Raw genomic sequence first — 21334 nt, 5'->3', positions numbered from 1 at the left:
AGAGATTTTTTTTTCTTAATTTTTTTGGAAAATCTTTTCTGAATTTGATAATTGTATTCTGCTGTCCGTTTTTGACAGCGCAACTTTCAAATGAAATTTGATTTGTCGTCAAAAATGTATACCGACCATTACTGACATAATCATATTTCATCCAACCATGAAAATTAGTATTTGCTTAATTTGGGCAATCCTTAATTAATATATATATATATATATATATATATATATATATATATATATCCTAGAAAGCGGGTGTGTTTAAATTAGCGTCCAATATGGTTGGAAAACTTAAAAGCCGTGCGTTATTGCCATAGTTGTTACGGTCTTACGAACGAGCAATCAAGAAACCAAATAAACTCCTTTTTATACATACGTGCACGGTCTACACGCGTTTGCATTTCTACAAGCGTTTCGTGTCATCTTTTCAGATGTGACTAATCATCTCGAGTGTTTAGCTGGACGAATAAACTACTCATGCATGAAAAACACAAGCAGACTTTGCCGAGTTCTTCAAAGTTTTACTGGAATTTATTTACATAGACTAATGACTAACTTTTAAAAATTACTTTCTAACAACATGGTTGACACACAGACGGACAGAGACATCGGTAACATTCAGATTAGATTATTTCTACACCATTTGACTTGCCGCCATCGTCTACTCTGCGGAATAGAAATCGTAAGCTAAAAGAAGACAATCTTGACAATAGATTGCTTTATTAATATAGATGTTGAAATTTAACAAAATATATAACGCCAGATATTAGTTATGAATAAATGCTATTTCGAAATATATTTCCTTAACAAATCGGCCTTGACAAGAATGTTTTTTTTTACTGTTATTATTTGAAATTGAATACAGCACGGATCATCAATTTTCTTCATCTCATCCCCACGATCTAGCCTACCTTAACTTTTTATTTTATTTTATAAGTTTCGTTTCTTTTGATATGCGTTCTTTTTTTTACATAGGAGTCACCACTTATCAAGGCACAGAGGCCACTCGAGGATAAGGGTTAATAAGTGTGCCGTGGTCAATGGGACAGTGACGTAGTAACTGTTACTGGAAATTTGGTAAATTGGATTACTTAAGGGGAATGGCTCATCAAGAACTTGTTTATGTTGGACTTGAAGATGACCATATTATAGTCCGCCGAAAAGCAGGCAAAGGAAGAGTTTCACAGGTGTGCACTTCTAAGAAGAAAAAAAGCTTTGTTCATTTTTTTTTTTTTTTTTTTTACAGTGATCACCACTTATCAAGGCCCGGAAGCCACTCAGGGATAAGGGTTATTGCAAGTACAGTACGTTAGTGTGGAGATTTGATGAAGTGTTTACTTAAGGGGGCGGTTCATTAGGAATTTGTTAACGTTGGACTTGAAGACATCCAAGTTGTTGTCCGGTGGGAAGCAGGCAGACGGAACAGAGTTCCACAGGCGTGCAGTTCTAAGAAAGAAGCTTTGTTCATGGAATCCGCGTTTTGATTTAGGCACAGATAAAGAGTGGGGGAAATTTTCACAGTGGATTCAGCTAGACAGGTGTTTTTCGTGAAAGGGGGGACCAGAGATTGGAGTTCATGGAATCTACGTTTAGGTTTAGGCACAGATAAAGAGTGGGGGAAATTATTGATAGTGTTTTCAGCTAGACGAGTGTTTCTCGTGAATGTTTGGCGAGGGTGGACCATAGATTGGAGCTGAGACAAACACTTGCCATGAAAATAACGATAAAGCAGAGACAATCTCACAACGTCTCTTCTGTGAGATAGAGGTTGCAGAGAAGAGAAAAGGTCATCCCCCACTAGGCTACAAAGCCTATTTTGAACTCTGTCAAGGCAAGATAAGGTCTTTCTAGCAGCTCCTGCCCAGATGTGGCCACAGTACTCCATCCTTGGACGTACCTGGTTCTTATATAGGTAGAGAATTGCATCAGCAGTGAGATATCTACTGGATCAATAAAAGGGTCCAACCATTTTCCCAGCGACCTTGGCAACAGATTAGATGTACGTGTTTCATTTCGCTAATTACAAATAAAAAGAAAAAAGTGTTTCGTATCATTTCGATAATAAAAAAAAAACTGAGGGAAAAATTAAAAGTGCGAAATATTTTGTGCCGTTTCATTGTTCCTTGTTCGAATGCAATGCTCGCTGTTTGTTTATAAACAAAAAAGTTTGAGCACTATAAAAGTGGTGGACAATGAGTAGAAATGCCGACTGTCAACACGATGGTCCTTGGTTCAATCCTCGGCATGGGAGAGGTGCTAGTCTAGCTGCACTGATGAGTTGTGATACAACGAAACAGTACTGTATGTGGATGACTATAAAAATATCTGTGTGCGTGCATATCAGTCGTTTCCTTATTTTAATTTCACAAAATTGCAGCATTACTTTCCTTTTTCAATAAACAGATATCTATTTTATGTGAACTAAACAATGATTAATTCTACATTCCATTTTCAATAACGTTCTGTATTATTTATTTTAAATTATGACCGGAATTCCCAATTCCAATCCTAGCTTCACAGGTTCAAATCTTCGGCTATCCTATCTCATATTTACTCACTTACAAGAAGAGGCGACTTGTTCTTGTAACAATTTTTATTTGTTTGATAATTATTCTTTATATTTTTCTTGTGACATTTTTTAAATTTTTTCTTATATTATTTTTATATTTTTACTTTTAACGTTTTTAAGTATTCTTTTGATTATCATTAGTGATGCAAGAAGTTATTCAAGTTATGTAATACTATTTCAATTATTTTAATACATAGCATGAGTTCGTTTGGATTTATTCAAATTAGATTTTTTTTTTTTTTTTTTTTGTAAATAATGAAGTGCATTACGAAGCAACAATGCATCAGAAACGTTTACAGAAATGCATGCGCAGTTACATGTATAAAAAGGACTATATTTGATTTCTTGATCACTCGTGCGTGAGAACGTAACCACTATCATAATAGCGCACAGCTTTTTAGGTTTTCCAACCATAACCACATTGAACGCACCCGCTTTCTGGAAGACATTTAAAAAATTTAAAGGCACTTCTGCATGTCAGTGACATGAAGCGTCCGAAATTAGTTATCGACGCCTGTTCTTTGAATGCCCTCTATCGGCCGTTCTGTGAACCTCAAATATAAACAAGTGTCTCCGACAACGCAAAAATATATAATAACGAAATAAAGAACCAGAAAATATATGAAAATCAAAATATTTATTGTATAAAAAATGTATCAATATTATTTTAAAGTTCTAATATTTCTTTTCATGAGTTATTTATAACTGAAAATAAAAAAACATGAAACATTTCTAGATTGTTTTGAGATTTTTTACAATATAAAAATGTATCAAAATATAATTTATATATATATATAAAATAATAATATATATATATAATAATAAATAATATAATAATAATAATAAAATAATATATATATAAATAATTTTATACATATATATAAAATGTATAGTCATCCACATACAGTACTGTTTCGCTGTTTCACAGCTCATCAGTGTGGCTAGACAATCAACTAGCTCAAGCCAAGATCGAAACCCGATCGTCCAAACGACAGTTGGAGCTTCTAACCATTGCGCTATACGGCTGCTGCTACGCGGGCAGTGAACTAACAATTTTTTTACATTGTCCAAATACCTAAGCTTAATTTCTTTATGCAAAGAGCATCGCTTCATACGCTAATGGTAATTTGTAGATCACTTCCTAACATGCTAAATTTAAGATAGGGAGCATTATAGTCCTCCACATACAGTACTGTTTCGCTGTTTCACAGCTCATCAGTGTGGCTAGACAAGCAACTAGTTCAAGCCAGGATGTCAAGGTAGCAAAATATAATTTTAAAAACATGGAACATTTATAGAGGTTTAAGAATACTTTTTGTTTTTGTACCGAAAGATTTTTTTTCATGTTAAAATTGTATAAACATATATCAAAATAAAAGTATGAGTTATCGACCCTGAAAAACGCCCTCTACCGGCTGTTCTTGAAACTAAAATGCACACATTCTACTCATGTCATTGAATTTAAGGATGGCCCAATTAAGCAAATACTAATTTTCATGGCTGGATGAAATGTGATTATGTCAATAATGGTCGATATACATTCATCTGAAAGTTGCGCAGTCGAAAACTGTGCAATTATCGAATTCATAAAAGATTTTCCAAAATAATTTTTTCAAAAATCACTTGCTTTAAAATTCAAAACAAGTTTCGCGCTTTTAGAAGTAAAAGTTTATGAAAAAAAAAAAATGGTAGAAACCTGCATTGCTGATTGACTATATTTTCTAAATTCAGTCGTATTCTTTCGTAACCCAAGAAAAAAAACAAAAAAAAACAGTACTTCTTTGAGTATATATTATCGATCTCGTCAATCTTTCTACCGAAGGGAATCCTTTATTCAATCCATACGAGTGACATGTTCTCATCCCGTCAGTTCTTTATCGAGTACGTCACAAGTCTTTGCGCAAAGACCCATGGCGTAGTAGATAAAGTAGTTGGTAAAAATCAGTTGTAGGTTAATCTGGAGGTTCAATCCTCAGTATGGGTGACACTCAAAATACAATTGCAAATTCCTCAGGGCTTCTGCATTGCAGGATTGCCACGAACAACAGGAACGTACTCACGGTGACGAAAACAAAGTTTCCAGCCACGGTTCTGGTCTTTCGTGTGGTTTCAAGTGAGGGCCACATCATGCCACCTCACATCTTCAAAATCAGCTTGAAAGTCAGCCTGGATGCGCTGAAGAATGTGGTGATCCCCGCTGGCAAATCCTGTGCGTGTCAGCAGGATATGGCGCCGGTCCACAATCGGGTGACTTCAAATGTTTAGATTAAAAGTTAAATGCAAGGTTAAGTGGTGCATTTTTAACGTGGCTATTTTGAAAGCCCTTCTTTCTACACCCTGTGACCACGGTCGACCAGTCATAGCCTTTGGTCTATCTCGACATAAAACGAAAATTTTTTTTATTTGTATTATTTTAATTATTCGGACTACTGTTCTCATCATAAGTCGTTCCCCCACTCTATATCTGTGCCTAAATCAAAACGCGGATTTCATGAACAAAGCTTCTTTCTTAGAACTGCACGCCTGTGGAACTCTGTTCCGTCTTCCTGCTTCCCTCCGGACTACAACTTGGATGTCTTCAAATCTAATGTTAACAAATTCCTAATTGAACCGCCCCCTTAAGTAAACACTTCATCAAATCTCCTCACTACCGTAATGTACTTGCAATAACCCTTATCCCTGAGTGGCTTCCGGGCCTTGATAAGTGGTGATCACTGTAAAAAAAAAAAAAAAAAAAAAAATGCCATTTTCGTAACATTTCTGTAGACGTAACCTTCGACCTTCTTCAGTTACTGGAATTTGCATGGAATTTCAAACGGAACCCTGTATTTAATTCACGAGGGTAGCATTCTCTTGTTACGTCAGCCATGACTAGCTAGAAGCACTAAGTAACTTGCAATTGTATTTTGAGCGTCGCCCGTACTGATGATAGAGCCTTCAACCTCTAGATCAGTGTAATTTACAACTGAATTTTACCAAATATTTTATCCACTATGCCATGGGTCCTTGTGCAAAGACTTGTGACGTAGTGGATAAATAATGACGGGACGAGAGCATGTTACTCCCATAGATTAAATAAATGATCCTCTTCGGCAGAAAGATTCCCGGGATCGATAATATACACTCAAAGAAAGTCAGGTTACATGGACCAAAATGTTTTTTTTTAAATAACACTCAATAAGAGAACAGTGGTCCGAATAATGCAAATAAAGGATGGAATGATAAATTTTTACTATAGAAAAGACTATATGATTCCATTTCCGTTTGATGAAAACAGATTTTTTTTTTTTTTTTTTTTTTTTTGTTGAAGACCATCTACTCGTTGGTCAGTTATGTACAAATCCCAAGAGCGATAAGTACCTTCTATCATGTCTGAAAGTGACACATTCTTCAACGAGCGGGATCGGAGATGCGCCACTGTACCACTCATGCTCTCTACCGACCCAAGTTATGACAACAGGATCATTGTCATCACCCTAAAACTGCATCACTGAATTGGCACAAATAGCAGGGACGTTCCTAGGGTGATGAATAGGGCTATGACAACAGCATATTCTTTTTATTGTTATTTGTATACTGCGACACAGTTAGACACAATTAATCAACCGAGAACCACATCACTCTACATAGAAGATATCAATGGATAGATACCTGAGAATCAAAACAAGAAAAGAATATGCTGTTGTCATAGCTCTAGTTATGAAAACAGTTTCCAGCCACGGTTATGGTCTTTGGTGTGGTTTCAAGTGAGGGCCACATCATGCCACCTCACATCTTCGAAGTGGGCTTGAAAGGCAACAGCAAAATGTACCTGGAAGTGTTGAAGAGTGTGGTGATCCCTTGGTGCAATCAGGTGGCCGCTGCCAGACCCTGGGTGTGGCAGCAGGACTCTGCGCTAGCCCACAAGTCCATAGAGACCCAGGCTTGGTACCCTTCTGTCACTCTCCTCCTTCCCTGATCTGAACCCGCTAACCTACTTCGTTTTGTCATATGTCGAGAACATCCCCAACATGGCCTCGCACAATACTAAAACTAGCCTGATCGCCGTCATCTGCCAAGTATTCGCCGAGCTCCCACTGGCGCTTGTGGAAATGGCATGCTCCTAGTTCCGAACCCATGCCGAGGCGGTTGTTGCGACTGAAGGCAAATACATTTAATAGCTGACAACTCTACTACATAATCAAGTTTGATTTTTTTTTTTTTTTTCAAAAATGTTTTAAAATAATGTTTTCTTTTAGGGCAACACTTTTATCGTTCCACCTTGTAATACGAATTATCAATCCCCATAAAAAAAAAAAATTGGGAAACACAAAAATATTTTGCATGCAAAAATAACAAACAATGTAAGTATGAAAATAACATTTAAATTTTATTTTTCAACTTGAGATAAGACAGGTCGAGGTGTTTGGTTTTAAATATTTTTTTTTAAATACTTTCAACGTAATTATTTTTGTTGAGGGGGGGGGAGACTGATACAAAAAAAAACAGAAGTAAATAAAAATATTTAATAATAATAAAAAAAACAGAAATAAATAAAATAAATTGCAGAACAATATCAAGTGTACCCAACAGCAAGATTACAGTTTCTATAAAAACGTCCTCACTTGGGAAACATTTGATTTTTATTAGAGACAGGTGTGCAAACCCGACGTTATCCGGGAACAATAACTTGAAAGTTTGGGCAATTTTTAACACATCTTTTTTTTTTTTTTTTTTTTTCTTGAACTTGTGTTTTTGTTTAATGGCCCTATTATAAAAATTTTTTTTTTAATCTTGACTTCAAGTATTTGCTTTCGAGTTGCGAACAAATAATCCTCTTATCTATTAGAATATTAATTTTACTATATATTTAATAATTGGAACGATTAATCGGAATCGGGAATCAAGAAAATCAGTTTTTTAAGGTATCGGAATCTGAGAAAATTGTACCTACTTTTCGATGCCAAAAATGATTTTTTTCATTGTTTATAATTTGATTTGTTTTCATTTAAAAATGAATTTTCCATTACTTCTACCAAAAATAAAATGATGAATGTGTATTGGTTTTAAGCTACAAACAAAATTAAAATAAATAGATCACCCACAAAAGTGTATTTTTGCGTTCATGAAAATATATCACATGGGTTTTTACCGTAATCTACAAAAAAAAAAAGAATCTCTCTAGATAAATAGTGATCTTAAAAGAATCGGAATCGGTAATTGTATCGGAATCGGAAAAAAAAAAATTTGGAATCCTCCAATGACTATATATTTAAATTACATAAAATACATATTAAAATATTTCCAGCTTTGGGATTGAGATATGTCTTGAAAAAAAAAAAAAAATCCGTAATTTGCAATTAACTCACTTAATGATCCATCTCTCACTAAATGTCTGATCATTCTCTCCCTCTCGCATCCTATCTTGTTTGATAAAACTCTTCGACTGTAACTATCACTCACATATCTCTCTCTCTCTCTCTCTCTCTCTCTCTCTCTCTCTCTCTCTCTCTCTCTCCAATCATCATGAGTCGCGTATGCCGCTTAGTGCGGATTGCGAACCCACTTGATCTATTTTTCACCATTCCTTTCCGATCCAGGGCAAGTTGGTTGATGGACGCCAACTATTGAGAGATGTCCAATTAAAAACATTTTCTCTCCATCTTCTCCTTGGCTTTCCTCTGCCTCTTTTACCTTCCAACCTACCCTCAAAGCTTAACTTTGACAGGTCAGTGGTTGATCGTTTGACATGGCTAAAAAGTTTAAGGGTTTTACTTTTGTTTTTATCAGGGAAGTAGTTTGACGGAGGATGGATATTTTTTTGATGGGGACAGGGTTCTCGATCAAGCGATGTCCCGTAATGAAACGCATTGATTTTGAAACACCTCAATGCCATTGGCTAGTTTAGTCCATGTGATACAATCAAGACCATATAAAACTACTGGGAGGACATACATTAAATAAACCTTTACTTGAACAGATATCGGCATCCTTTTTTTGATTTGAGAATAGTGTTTTTGGGAAGCCTCTCAACCCAACCCGATTCAGTGTTTCAAAAGTAGACATCTTCAAATTTTGTTTTAGATTTAACAGAATTTACTAATCCTTTCTGGTTCAAACGATTTTACTTTGGCTCGATGGGTGACCCAACGGGCTATATTTTTTCTAATACATTATCTATACATATATAATGTTAAGTTATTTGTCGCACTGACATTGATATTAAAAGCCCACTTTTTTATTTTAAATGTGAATATACATTTAATATTTACTTGGTAATGAATATACTGGGATAACTAATTTGCATATTCGTTTAAAAAACGCATTTTTATTAATTCACTGTTCGTTTTTTCTTTGTTTTCTTATTAGGTTATTAATTTCATTTCACTTTTCTACACATTTTTATTTGTGCATATTTTCTACATTATGAATACTTGCATAGCATTTGCATTTTCCATAAATTTCTATCCGTGGAACCGTCTCTAACAAACTACTTTGTCAATTTTTGGTCTGCAAACTTGATATGAGTTATTTATACCTGTGTAGCAATATCGAGTTTGTTTTTTAGCAAGACAAATAGCTGCTAAGGGGTCAAAAATAAAATTTTAAAACTTAGCAGGTGTAGTTCCACGCAATATCTATGCTCTAGGCATGTGCAAATATGCATTTATACGTTTTGACTTCATTAATTAGTGAAGTTTGTGCATGCAGGTGTCGTTAGCTCAGATGGTAGCGTTACTGCTAGAGAGCTCCAGGTTTTGGTTTCGATTCTAGGTGATGGCACTCAAATTATATATAGTTTTAACTTTAGAAATTACAACTTTATATATATGTAGTGCAGTATAATAATCGCTAAAGACTTGACTCTATAATAATATGTAGTCTGCATAAATTAAAATATCATATTTAAGCAAATTTTACGATCGGCCTTCTAGTGTGTGTGTGTGTGTATATCCGTTGATATTTTATGTCTTTTATATAAAGTGATGTGGTTCTCGGTTGATAATAAACTCATATATATATATATATATATATATATATATATATATAAGTTAAGCAAGGATGAGTCTGGCTAATACCACATGGGTGACTATTTAGAAAAGCTATGCGCTGTATATACTGTGCCGAGACATAGAAATTTCCAGGTTGTTGTCTAGAGGTGCGTTTAATCCACTGGGAGAGATGTACCCTCAGTCTTCGTTAAGACATATAATTTTAGAAGGAAAACTCTGATGTAAAACCGGAGGTCTGCTTTGTCTTGTGGCAGCGATTGCACCAACTGAAATTAGCAGTTATACCAAAAAGAATGAGTGGTTCTGCACAAACTATTCACCATTAAAAAAATATCATCTGTGTCGATTTCAGAACAACTTAGTTGTTGTGGCCGACCTTTATACATCAATGATCTCCGAAAACACATACTAAAATCTTTCGTTGACATCTATGCTGATGACACGACTATCTATAGCAACACATCAAAGGCCGTAAATGATGATGTTCTCTCTGATTCTCTCTCCTCTGATCTTGAGCGCATAGTAAGGGAAGAGGTGGCTAGTTACCTTTTAATGCATCTAAGACCAAGCTCCTATCTCTACATCATCCGGCATCAATTGAAATGGATGGCTCTCGTCTAGGGGAGGCCTCATGTTTTGATAAGCTTCTGGGTTTGACCTTTACTCCTGATCTTAAATGGAACACATACATCAAGTCTGTGGCCAAGGTCGCTGGGAAAATGGTGGATCTTTCTACCGCTCCAGAAGATATCTCACTAATGACGCAATTCTCTATCTATATAAAAGCCAAGTACGTCCAAGGATTGAGTACTGCTGCCACATCTGGGCAGGAGCTGCTAAAACCAGCCTATCCTGCCTTGACAGAGTACAAAATAGACTTCGTGGCTTGGTGGGGGATGCCCTTTTCTCTTCCCTGCAACCTCTTTCCCACAGAAGAGACGTAGCGAGCCTATCTTTGTTCTATCGTTATTTCCATGGCAAGTGCTCGTCTGAGCTCCATTCTCTGGTCCCCCCTTCGCCAATCTTTTTCAAAAAACACCCGACTAGCTGAAACCACTGTCAATACTTTCCCCCACTCCTTATCTGTGCCTAAATCAAAACGTAGATTCCATGAACAAAGCTTCTTTTTTAGAACTGCACGCCTGTGGAACTCTGTTCCGCTTGCCTGTTTCCCTCCCGACTTCAACCTGGATGTCTTCAAGTCCAACACAAACAAATTCCTGATGAACCGCCCCCTTAAGTAATGACACTTTATCAATTCTCCAATACTATTACTACACTATCCCCATTGATTACTGTACACACAATAATCCTTATCCCCGAGTGGCCCTTCGGCCTTGATAAGTGGTGAACTCCATGTAAAAAAAATATATATATACCTCGAAATCGACAGAAATATAATCCTATATATATAGAAGGAAAAATGAAAAACCGACTATATAAAAATATATACTAATGGATATAAATTTAATCGTAACCCTAATGATGTAATCTTCCTATTTAATGAATAGAACTAGTTTAACAGCATATTCTTTTCATTGTTTTTACTCTTGAGTATATATCCGATACAGTTAGACGCAGTTAATCAACCGAGAACCACATCACTCTATATAAAAGCATATAACATATCAACGGATATATACTCGAGAATCCAAACAATGAAAAGAATATGCTGTTGTCCTATCTCTATTAATGAATTATTAAATTTATATGTATTAGTATGTTTTTCTGTTCTTTTCCCTCCCTTTTTCCTTCTGTATATAAGCTCCACCTTAAATGTTGAGTTTTTTATTATCCCGATAAGTCTCCTTTTAAAACATTTCTCTTCCATATGGCTCCCCCCCTCTCTCATATTTACACTCCTATAATTTTTGTTGTATTGATATTCATATTGATTTAAAAAGAAAATACAACTTCGTTATATATGTGCAATTGCATTCACCTGCAAAAGATCTAGCTAATTTGCATATTCTTTAAACATTCATTTTAATTAATTCCCTATTAGTTTTTTTTCGGTTTTCTTATGGGATGATCATCTTTAGTTAACTATTATGTGTAATTATATTCATGCAGATAATCTACATCAGACATGAAACTTAATATATAGGGTATTCAAACCCATGCGAGACTTTATATTTGGGTTTTAGCCGGGGAAAAGTCTGTGCAAAAGTGTGAAAATTAAAAAAAAAAAATGGAATTTGCTAGATGAAAGTTGAACGACACCAGTAGGAATATGCATGCGTAACGTAATAGCTATTGGGTAATGTTTTAATTTTTAGCCTTGCAGCAAACATGTATTAATAGCTCAGGCATTAACGTCGAAAAAAAAGTAAAACGTTTTAGTTTCAATTCTCGGATGTGGCTCACGAGTCTTTTTTTTTAATTTTTTTTTTATTTTAAATCATTACTATATATTGGGTCCAATATAATATAATAATAAATACGAAATCTGCATTAATGAAAATATCATATTTAAGCGTATTTTACGACAGGGAAATGCCGGGAGGCCTGCTAGTATATAGTAAAAGCTGTAATTGCATAGAGAATATATTCTTGTCATTCTGGTTTATTTTGGAAACGGGAGATATCATCTCTTTCGTATTCGCTAACGCTTAACAATGTTGAAAGTGACAGAAATTAAAGCCAGACAGAATGACACCAACGATGGTGTCTACTTTTTTACGTGGTCTTTACACGCATGGGCGCGTACTCACACAAGCGCGCGTGCGCAATATCTATGCCTATAAATGTATTCGCCTAAACTAGGTAAGTAGGTTTCTTTCACTTCGAGTTATGACGTTGATGAGCTAATTAGTCGCAATCTGCATTATCGGTTCCCTGGCAGGAAGTCAAAATAAATGCTACCCCCGACGATCACCAAATAAACAATCCAGGAACAACAGGTGGGACAACAAACAATCCACCCTAAATTCGCAACATGTACCGATTCCTCCACGTAAGCAACAAAAACATTCATTAGCACGGATTGAGTGCAAACACGACACTATTGTTTATGAATGTTGTATCCGTTACACAACCCAAACAAGCATTGAGTAGTACAAAATGTTCTCCATCTCTTCAGAACACTTACCCAGTTTAATAATATTAAGCCAGTAGTGATAATGAGGTGTAGGCAGAGCATATAAAGGTACTCCTGCAGTATTTTACCCACCGATTTCACGATCTTAGCCGAGCGTTGATCGACATCCGTCGGAAAACGCCGGAACATGGCGAGCGGTACGATACTATCAGCCAATCAGGGCGCTTCAAACGAATTGTTGTCCCCCCCCTACAAACATTACTGAAAAAAAAAAAACATTGTTGTTACTGTTTAATAACGTTTTGTTAAAAACAAACAAAAAAAAAACATTGAAGTGTTTATTACTGTTGCTTACCCCCCCCCCAAAAAAAAAGCTATCGGAAAACAAAATGAACCAAAAAAAAAAAATATTCAACAAAATAAATTTATTTTACTTTAAAAACACTTACGGTAAGTGTTTGTGATTTATTTTATCCAAATTTTTTGTATTAATTTTATCCATTTTGTTGTGTGTGTGTAATATCTTTTCCTTGTAATGTTGTTGCTATTCACATACTTTTAGCGTTCTTGCACCGTAGCTCCGAATTCTCGGCTTTCGTCGGCGTTAACGCCGAAAGCGTTCGTCAACGCTCGGCTAAGATCGTGAAATCGGTGGGTAAAATACTGCAGGAGTACCCATATAAAACATGTATTCAAATAAATACACTAAATAGAACATCAGAATTAGAAAATCTTGCAAAGAAACCAACAAATGAAGAAAGAATGAAGAAAAAAAAAAGTGTGTACCCGGCGTTTACCGGAGCAAAAGTATTAAGATTTCTATCTCTTCTCTCTTTCCCTCTTTTCTTCTCCCTCTCCATACTGCCTTCTTTCTGTTCCACCCAGCCCCTTCCTCTCTCTGGAAAGGCAACTGGTTTTTATAGATTCCCCGAGGAATGAGTTGTGAGATTAAAATGCTTTGTCGCATATAGAAATAACAGGGAAGGGTGGGATTTTGCTGCTTGTTTGATAAACTAGAAGTATGTAGGTCGAGGGGGGTCCAATAACTATATATTCATCAGAACACATTTCATTAAATCAATTACACAACGGGGATAGGAATTCAACATTGTGGCGATGGGACAGAGTGGAGTTTTGATTTAAAATAACCAGTTACATCCGTTTAGTTAGTACATAATGTCTGGAAAACTGAAATCTGCGCCATTTTAACGTTAAAAAATTGTTTTTTTTTTTTGTTTTTTGTTTTTTTTTAATTTTAGATGTTATTCATCCCAGGCAACACTGATCAAGTATATACCAACTTTGTCGGTATTTGTTTGTAGTTTTTTTGTTTTTTTTTTAACTTTAGCCTGATATACATTCCATTGCATTTACATCTAGGTAACCAATCGATACAACCATTATATATATATATATATATATATATATGTATATATTATTGTCCGTAACTTGATGTCTACCACAATAAAAACACTGTTTTCCGAAACGATCGTACAGATAATTGATTTTGTTGTTGTTCCTTCTTATGAAACGGATTTTTAATTTAATTATAATTTGATTTTTAAATTTTAAATTATCAATCACATTACTATATATATATATGTGTGTGTTTTCCATAAAAAGAAAGGTTAGAGAATCTAAATAAAATTTAAAAGTGTATTATGAAAAAATTTACACGGGAAGACAATGGAAGTGTTCTCAAATCTTGAAATTCATGCCTAAGAAGGCCATGAGGATATAGATGCTTAAAACTTCATAGATATCCCATTTTTTTATGAAATTTAAATCGCACATATAACTTTTTCGGAAGATAATATTCTGAATCGTTATGCCACCCTGTGTGTGTGTGCTCGCACTCACTTTTAAAAATCATGGACACTGAATGCCTTTATTGTTTTTGAGACTTCAGTATGACTTGATTGGGGATTGAACCCACACTCCTGTTTCCTTAATAAACACTTTAGTCATTATGCTAATATTAGACGGAATTATAACAAATTTTGATCATTTTAAAACGTCAATTACAAACATGACATAATATTACTAACATTTAAAAAAAAATTAGCAGTATTTATTTGTTTTAATAGTTTTATTTATTTGTTTTAATAGTTTTACTTATTTGTTTTAATAGTTTTACTTATTTGTTTTAATAGTTTTATTTATTTTAACTTTTTGTACAATTATCATTTTGGATTACTTTCAAGCGCAAGAAGACACTACAACGGTTATATTCAGTTACATTCTGAAAGGCGGAAGTTTCTAGGGAATATCAAATGTATGTGCGGTTCCCAGACGCATGTATTGTGTTGGTCCCCTATTTTTTTTTTTTTTTTTTTTGTAACCCTTGGGCTACGATGATATTTTTACACACATTGCCTATAATGGTGGTGAAATTTTTAACGTTACATAAAATCAAGTCTCGAGTCTTTGAAAAGGAATTTTTTTCTATCAAAAAACAATACAAACATTCAAACATGGGTTGGGTTTCATTCATTCATTAATGCAGTTGCGGCAAAGAAGAATTCCATAGTCCTTGAAGACACCATTGTTGCAGTTATTTGTAATAGAAAACTAGGTGTTAAAAAATTAACAGCCAGCGTAACCTAAAAGTTAATGTCATCTTTTCCGTCCACTAAAAATTGTTTTATATTCATATTATTTAAATCCCGAACTTGGTGCAGCGCATATGTTGATGTCGTTGTGTAATAAGCCTTCGAATGCAAAGATTTCTTATATCTTTGCTTGTATTGTTGGTCTTGATATGGAAGATCACACAGAAGCACTACCGACATCTGATATTTTTTGTTACTTCAGAAAAAAAAAAATTACAGAAATTTGCATAAAGGTACACGATGTGTATGGGGGTGGGCGGGGAATGCTGTTGCAGAACACGTGTACCAAAAAAAAATGGTTTGCTTGATTCTGAAAAGAAAAATTTCATTGAGATGCGCCTCAATTTGGTCGGCCAAAGATGGACAATGACCAAGTGAAAACTGTAGTTGAAGAAGATTGCCGTTTGACAATCATACAAATCAGACATTTTCAAGATTTCCAAATCGAAGATGATGTTTGGGTTCGTCAAAAAAAAAAAAAATGGATTTGTGTATTTATTTTTTGTTATCCCCATCTTCATAGTTGTTGTTTCACCATGTTTCGGCCAACTTATCCTTTGGCCTTCTTCAGGTAATTAACAGCAACATCATAGGAATGTTTTATAGTTGTTGTTCTCACACCACAAGCTCTGTGGTGCAGTGGATAGAGGCGTCAAGTCTCTATGGTTCCAACTGAGAATTGTCTGAAAATAGTGGTTTCAATCCTACCCAAAGCAGGCCAAGGGATTAGTCGGCCAAAACATGGTGAGACAATGACAACCACTATGGAAGGCAGTAATTATTGGGGATACAGTTACGAAACTCAGTTCTTACTACTGTTGATTTTTTTTTTTATTTACACGGTGGTCACCACTTATCAAGTCCCGAAAGCCACTCAGGGATAAGGGTTATTGCAAGTACATTACGTTAGTGTGGAGATTTGATGAAGTGTTTACTTAAGGGGGCGGTTCATTAGGAATTTGTTAACGTTGGACTTGAACACATCCAAGTTGTAGTCCGGTGGGAAGCAGGCAGACAGAACAGTTCCACAGGCGTGCAGTTCTAAGAAAGAAGCTTTGTTCATGGAATCCACGTTTTGATTTAGGCACAGATAAAGAGTGGGGGAAATTTTTCACAGTGGATTCAGCTAGACGGATGTTTTTCGTGAAAGATTGGCGAGGGGGGGGGGACCAGAGATTTTATAAAATTATTTTTATATATAATGACTCGAACTAAAGTTTAAAATGCAAAAGTCGAGTATCATGCTTCAGTTATGCTCTAAACAGAAACACTAATTTCAAACGCGCCCCTGTTATATCAAAGAACCTACTGTTGATTTTGTATGTTGGCACTTTTGGCTTGTGTGGCAATGAAACTTCTAAAATGCACTTGTGATGTTAGGCTGTGTAAGGTGTTCATTTTCACACTCCCATATTTTTATTGTCATTGAAATCAGTGAAATCGATTTTTCGATCAAATCGATTGATTGCCTGCTCTAGTTTGGGACCCATCGTGGTGCATCAGGAGAAAGCTTCACATGCCTCTCACAGTGACTTAGTTCACAATATATTGCAGTCTACATTGCACTGTTCTTTTCATTAATTATTTCGATTATCAATACTTATCGAAGACATTCTGACACAAAAACTATCTAAGAACACTACCAAGCACATAAAGTATCTTGTGAAATTTCATAAAAATCGACACACCCGTTTTAGAGTCCATAGGGAACAAACTCAGACACGGATACAAAGTTTCTTTTATATAATAGTAGAATAGATAGATACTGGGGTGGGAGTGCATAATTTGACCTATAGAAGCCGCTATACTGAGTTCAAATCCTAGCAGATCTAGTGTGAACACTAATGTAACGTTTACATTACTGCATAATCAATAAACCAAATAAGCGTCGTTATACATACGTGCTGTTTTTTTATGCACTTTCTGCTTCTTTTTATGAAGAAAGATAACACAAAGGAGACGTCCGCTGAGTTTTTTCAAGGTTTTGTTTGGAGAGAATGAACTTCATAGAGAGCGAGAGAGAGAAACTAATGTTATCGCAACGAGTTATTTACTTATTGAAAGTTCTAACTTAATGAAATAAATGATGCATACATCAATGTAACATTAGGTAAGATTATCAGTTTTCTACATCATTGGCCACGTCTCGTTCATATGACTTCCACCGAGAAACTGATCAGAAAATCCTTTTTTTTTCTATCACTCAAAAAGAAACATGGCGTCATTCGTGTTTTGTCTACAGCATTTTATGCTACCCATCTTTAGAAACGATTTTGTGTATAGATTAAGGTTATCCCAACATGCACTAAATGTGGCTTGTGTCAAAGTTCACACTAACTAACTTACTCGCTACTGCCGTAGGGCCCCTAATATGTAACACTAATACTGTTGAGCAAGAGATGAAGCCGCAGCTCTAAATAAAATAGAATCTTGTATTCTATGAATTGTATATAATAAATTGCTTACAATATTTATTGCTTCAGCATCAAACAATCCCCAAAAAGGGTTGATTTGCCGTAAAACGAAAACGATCCAAACCATCTAATATGATTTAGAGATTTTTTTACCACAAAAATCAGATTTTTTTTTTTTACATTTTCCTTTTTTATATATTTTTTGTTTTCATTATTTTAGCATAAAAATTAAAAACTTTGATCTTGTATCAGATTTTTTACAACTTAAAGATAAAAGTTTTCTTTTTTTCTAAAAAAAAAAAAAAAAAAGAATATATTACAAAATTAAATGCTTCAAATGCAGTTTGAACATGCCCGAAAATAATTACAATAATTATTTCATTAATTAGTGAAAGTTTTTCATAAAGAGGCTTAGTTTTTTGTTTTGTTTGTTTTTCTCCGAATTATGTGAAAATTATTTCAACCATAACAAACAAAAATGTTTTTTTTTATTTTGTTTTTAAAATTTTTTTTGCTATTTTTTTTCTGTTTTAATGGGAACCATCCGATGGGATTCGCACAAAGAATTTCAAGGATGGCCAAGTGGAATTTTTGAAAATCCGAATCTTTAACAAATTGGCTATTATTTTACCAAGCCTGAAATTATTTAGCCATTTTCATAGCCGCAATAACATATTTTGTGAGTGGGTGTATGTATTCCTATGTGTGTATGTTCATATATTTGTGTGAGTGTGAGTACTTTTGTATGCATATAATATATATGATGCGTGAATTTATGAATGCATGCATGTGTGTGTGTGTGTGTGTGTGTGTGTGTGTGTATGTATATATATATATATAAGAACAAGTAGGTAAGTAGATTTATATATGTGTGTGTGTATATATATATATAATATATACTTATAGTATATTTATATATATATATACTTATGTATATGTATTTTTATATGAATACACAATATGTGTATATTTAATGTATGTATATATATATATATATATATATATATATATATATATATATATATTTATGAGGGGGGCCTTGTTTGAAGTATATGCATATATAATTACCTAATATGCACAATGAGTGTATATGTTTTTATAAGTGCATTTATATATAATACTTTATATGTATGATATTTGTATTTCTATGCATATAACTGTCTTCGTGTGTGTGTGTATGTATATATATATATATATTCTGAAGGAAGCTTCGTTTGAAGTATTATAGTTATTTGCATACTGCTATGTAGTTATGTTCATGAAAGTGTATACGTGTATATATATATATATATATATATATATATATATATATATATATATATAAACAATTAGTAAATTCTGATTAGACATTTATACCGGTGATGTCAGGAGGGATGAGATTCGTCATTACTGATCTAATTTCTACCACCCTTTCTGAAATCGTCGGCATCAATGTTTAATCGTTCTACTGTTTAGTATCATGTAATAAATATATTATGCTCTTGGAAGCTCAATTTAGCACTCTGGTCTTATTTCTCCAAACATTACTAATTTTTCCCTCTCTCACACATACACATATATGAAGGGAATTAAATTCTCCAGATTAACATTCACATTTATTACTTAATTAAATGCTTGACTCTCAAATATTGAGCATTCCTTTTCGGTACAGATTAATATATATATCAAAATTTTACCATTTTGAATATATATATATATATATATATATATATATATATATGGAATTATTCAAAGGCCAGCAAAACCCAAAGTGGATTCAATCTACGTTTCGATGACACTACTCGGCTCCTCAATGGTTCAAAACTTGAACCATTGAGGAGACGATTAATATCATTGAAATGTAGGTTAATCAGCATTGATTTTTATTTTGATGTTCATATAATTTCACTTATACATATTCGAAATGGTAGTATTAGTATTTACAGTTTAATGTTATCATGATAAAAAAGCTCAATATTCAAGATAGAGCATACGATAACGTAACAATGCAATGTAGTAAATGTTAATTTGCATGATTGAATTCCTTTCATATATATATATATATATATATATATATATATATATATATATATATACATAATAAACATCGATTCTAATATCTCTACATATGTATTGAGCACTTTTGGAAACATGCTGTTATTTTTAGTTTCGTACATTTCAACTTATATATATATATATATATATATAGCTTGACATGTCAATGTAGTTTTCATTTCATAAACGATTAAATTTGATCTGTATGTATGTATGTATGTATGTATGTATGTATGTATGTAAAATTTGCCATTCTGCCTTTTCCACCCTCTTCCTTACTTCGCCATAATTCCGTCTTTGAGGTACCGAAGGTTCCCGACGTGTGAGCCACATCAAATTGTCATTTCGTCCTATAATGAATAGCGATTGTTCTTAGCCGTGTTGCGAGGTGAATGTCAAACGAAATTCTCGTCGGAATGTGTGCAAATTAAGAAAGAGTCCATGAGACGAGGTTCGATGAGCTGTTTCACATCATTCACTTGCATACTGTGGTGGCCGCAGATGCTGCAGATTTTTCGAAGAGCCGCCTGCATAAAGAGAAAAAGAAACGTAAACGTAAGAAGGATTTTATGTTTCCGAATTTTTTTTTATTTTACAAAAGTATTGATTGTTAATATTATCTGGATTTGTAACTTGATTTTGCATATCAATGAAGCTTTGCCCCGCCCCCCAATACACCGTTATAAACAAGTGAAGCGTGCATGATCTCCTGTGAGTGCACAGTGAATGAAGCATAAAAAGAAATCAATAAGTTCAGTATCCCCACCCGCCATTAGTCGCAAAAGTCCCCAAGGGACGTCAAATCATGGTGAAAATGAACGGTGCAGTTTTAGGCCTTTACGTATGTAAATTTGAGTTCAGCACCATGCAAAACTGCTAAATAGACATACACAGAAAATTTTGGACAAATATGGTAAAATACTCTCAAAAATGGAGTGTTTTTATTAGCCCTGAAAGTGCTCCTGGAGCACACCCAACAGTTATCGCAAAGTATAGACAAACAAAATTATATAGAAATCAGTTAGTTACAACTTTTCGGAAAGTTTTATAAAAATCCAAGGCATCAATTTTTTAAATAAACGTAAGTGTCAATTTTAGCCATTTTTTACTCTGAAAAACACTCCGGGGGGGGGGGACACACCGGAGTTTTCTCAGAAAATCCATTCTGTTACTTTTTACTCGTATCATGTTTAATGTTTGTACAAAATTTCAAAAAATTCCAAGGCATAGTTATTGAGAAAAGGACGAACGGACAAGGGTCAATTTACAAGTGCACCCTCATTTTGTCGGGGAAACAAAAAACTTAAGTTGAGAGTGCAGAGGAGTCGAGTTCTTGGAACTGAACTGAACTGAACTGAACTGAACTGAACAGGTTGAAACGTAGAAAGTTGTACGAATTCTGACAACAATGGCGTTTTTTTGTTTTTTGTTTTTTTTTGGTCTCCTGACAAAGGAGGGATTGGACCTAGTAATTCACTCTTTACGTCCGTACGTTTGTTCACACTTTTCGGCGCTTCTACTTTTACGCTATTGAGACGAAATTTCAGAAATCGCAAAACTGAATTTCATATTTAAAAAAAATGGTATCTACGTACTCCTCGTATTTTTAGACGATTATATCCAAAAATTACAAAAATCGATAAGATAGAAAATTATTTATTAAAGAAAACAAAAAA

At 34.3% G+C, this 21334-nt stretch overlaps 1 protein-coding gene across 2 annotated transcripts in view; it reads right to left on the bottom strand.

Annotated features, from left to right (window-relative positions):
- Nucleotides 1–6914: 6914 nt before the first annotated feature.
- The window catches only part of LOC145240062 (protein inscuteable homolog), a 752521-nt gene continuing 738101 nt past the window's right edge, over nt 6915–21334 (bottom strand). For both annotated transcript variants that reach the window (XM_080103684.1, XM_080103685.1), the window contains one exon: nt 6915–20185. In XM_080103684.1, coding sequence (XP_079959810.1) covers nt 20054–20185 — 132 coding nt within the window. In that variant the 3' untranslated portion in view covers nt 6915–20053. The remainder of the gene's footprint in view (nt 20186–21334) is intronic.

The sequence above is a fragment of the Euprymna scolopes genome, chromosome 19 (genome assembly GCF_053919585.1).
Source record: "Euprymna scolopes isolate OS-2025 chromosome 19, ASM5391958v1, whole genome shotgun sequence".
In the NCBI taxonomy this organism is placed as follows: domain Eukaryota; kingdom Metazoa; phylum Mollusca; class Cephalopoda; order Sepiida; family Sepiolidae; genus Euprymna; species Euprymna scolopes.
The sequence above is the reverse complement of the archived record's forward strand: the minus strand, read 5'-3'. Positions and strand labels throughout refer to the sequence as shown.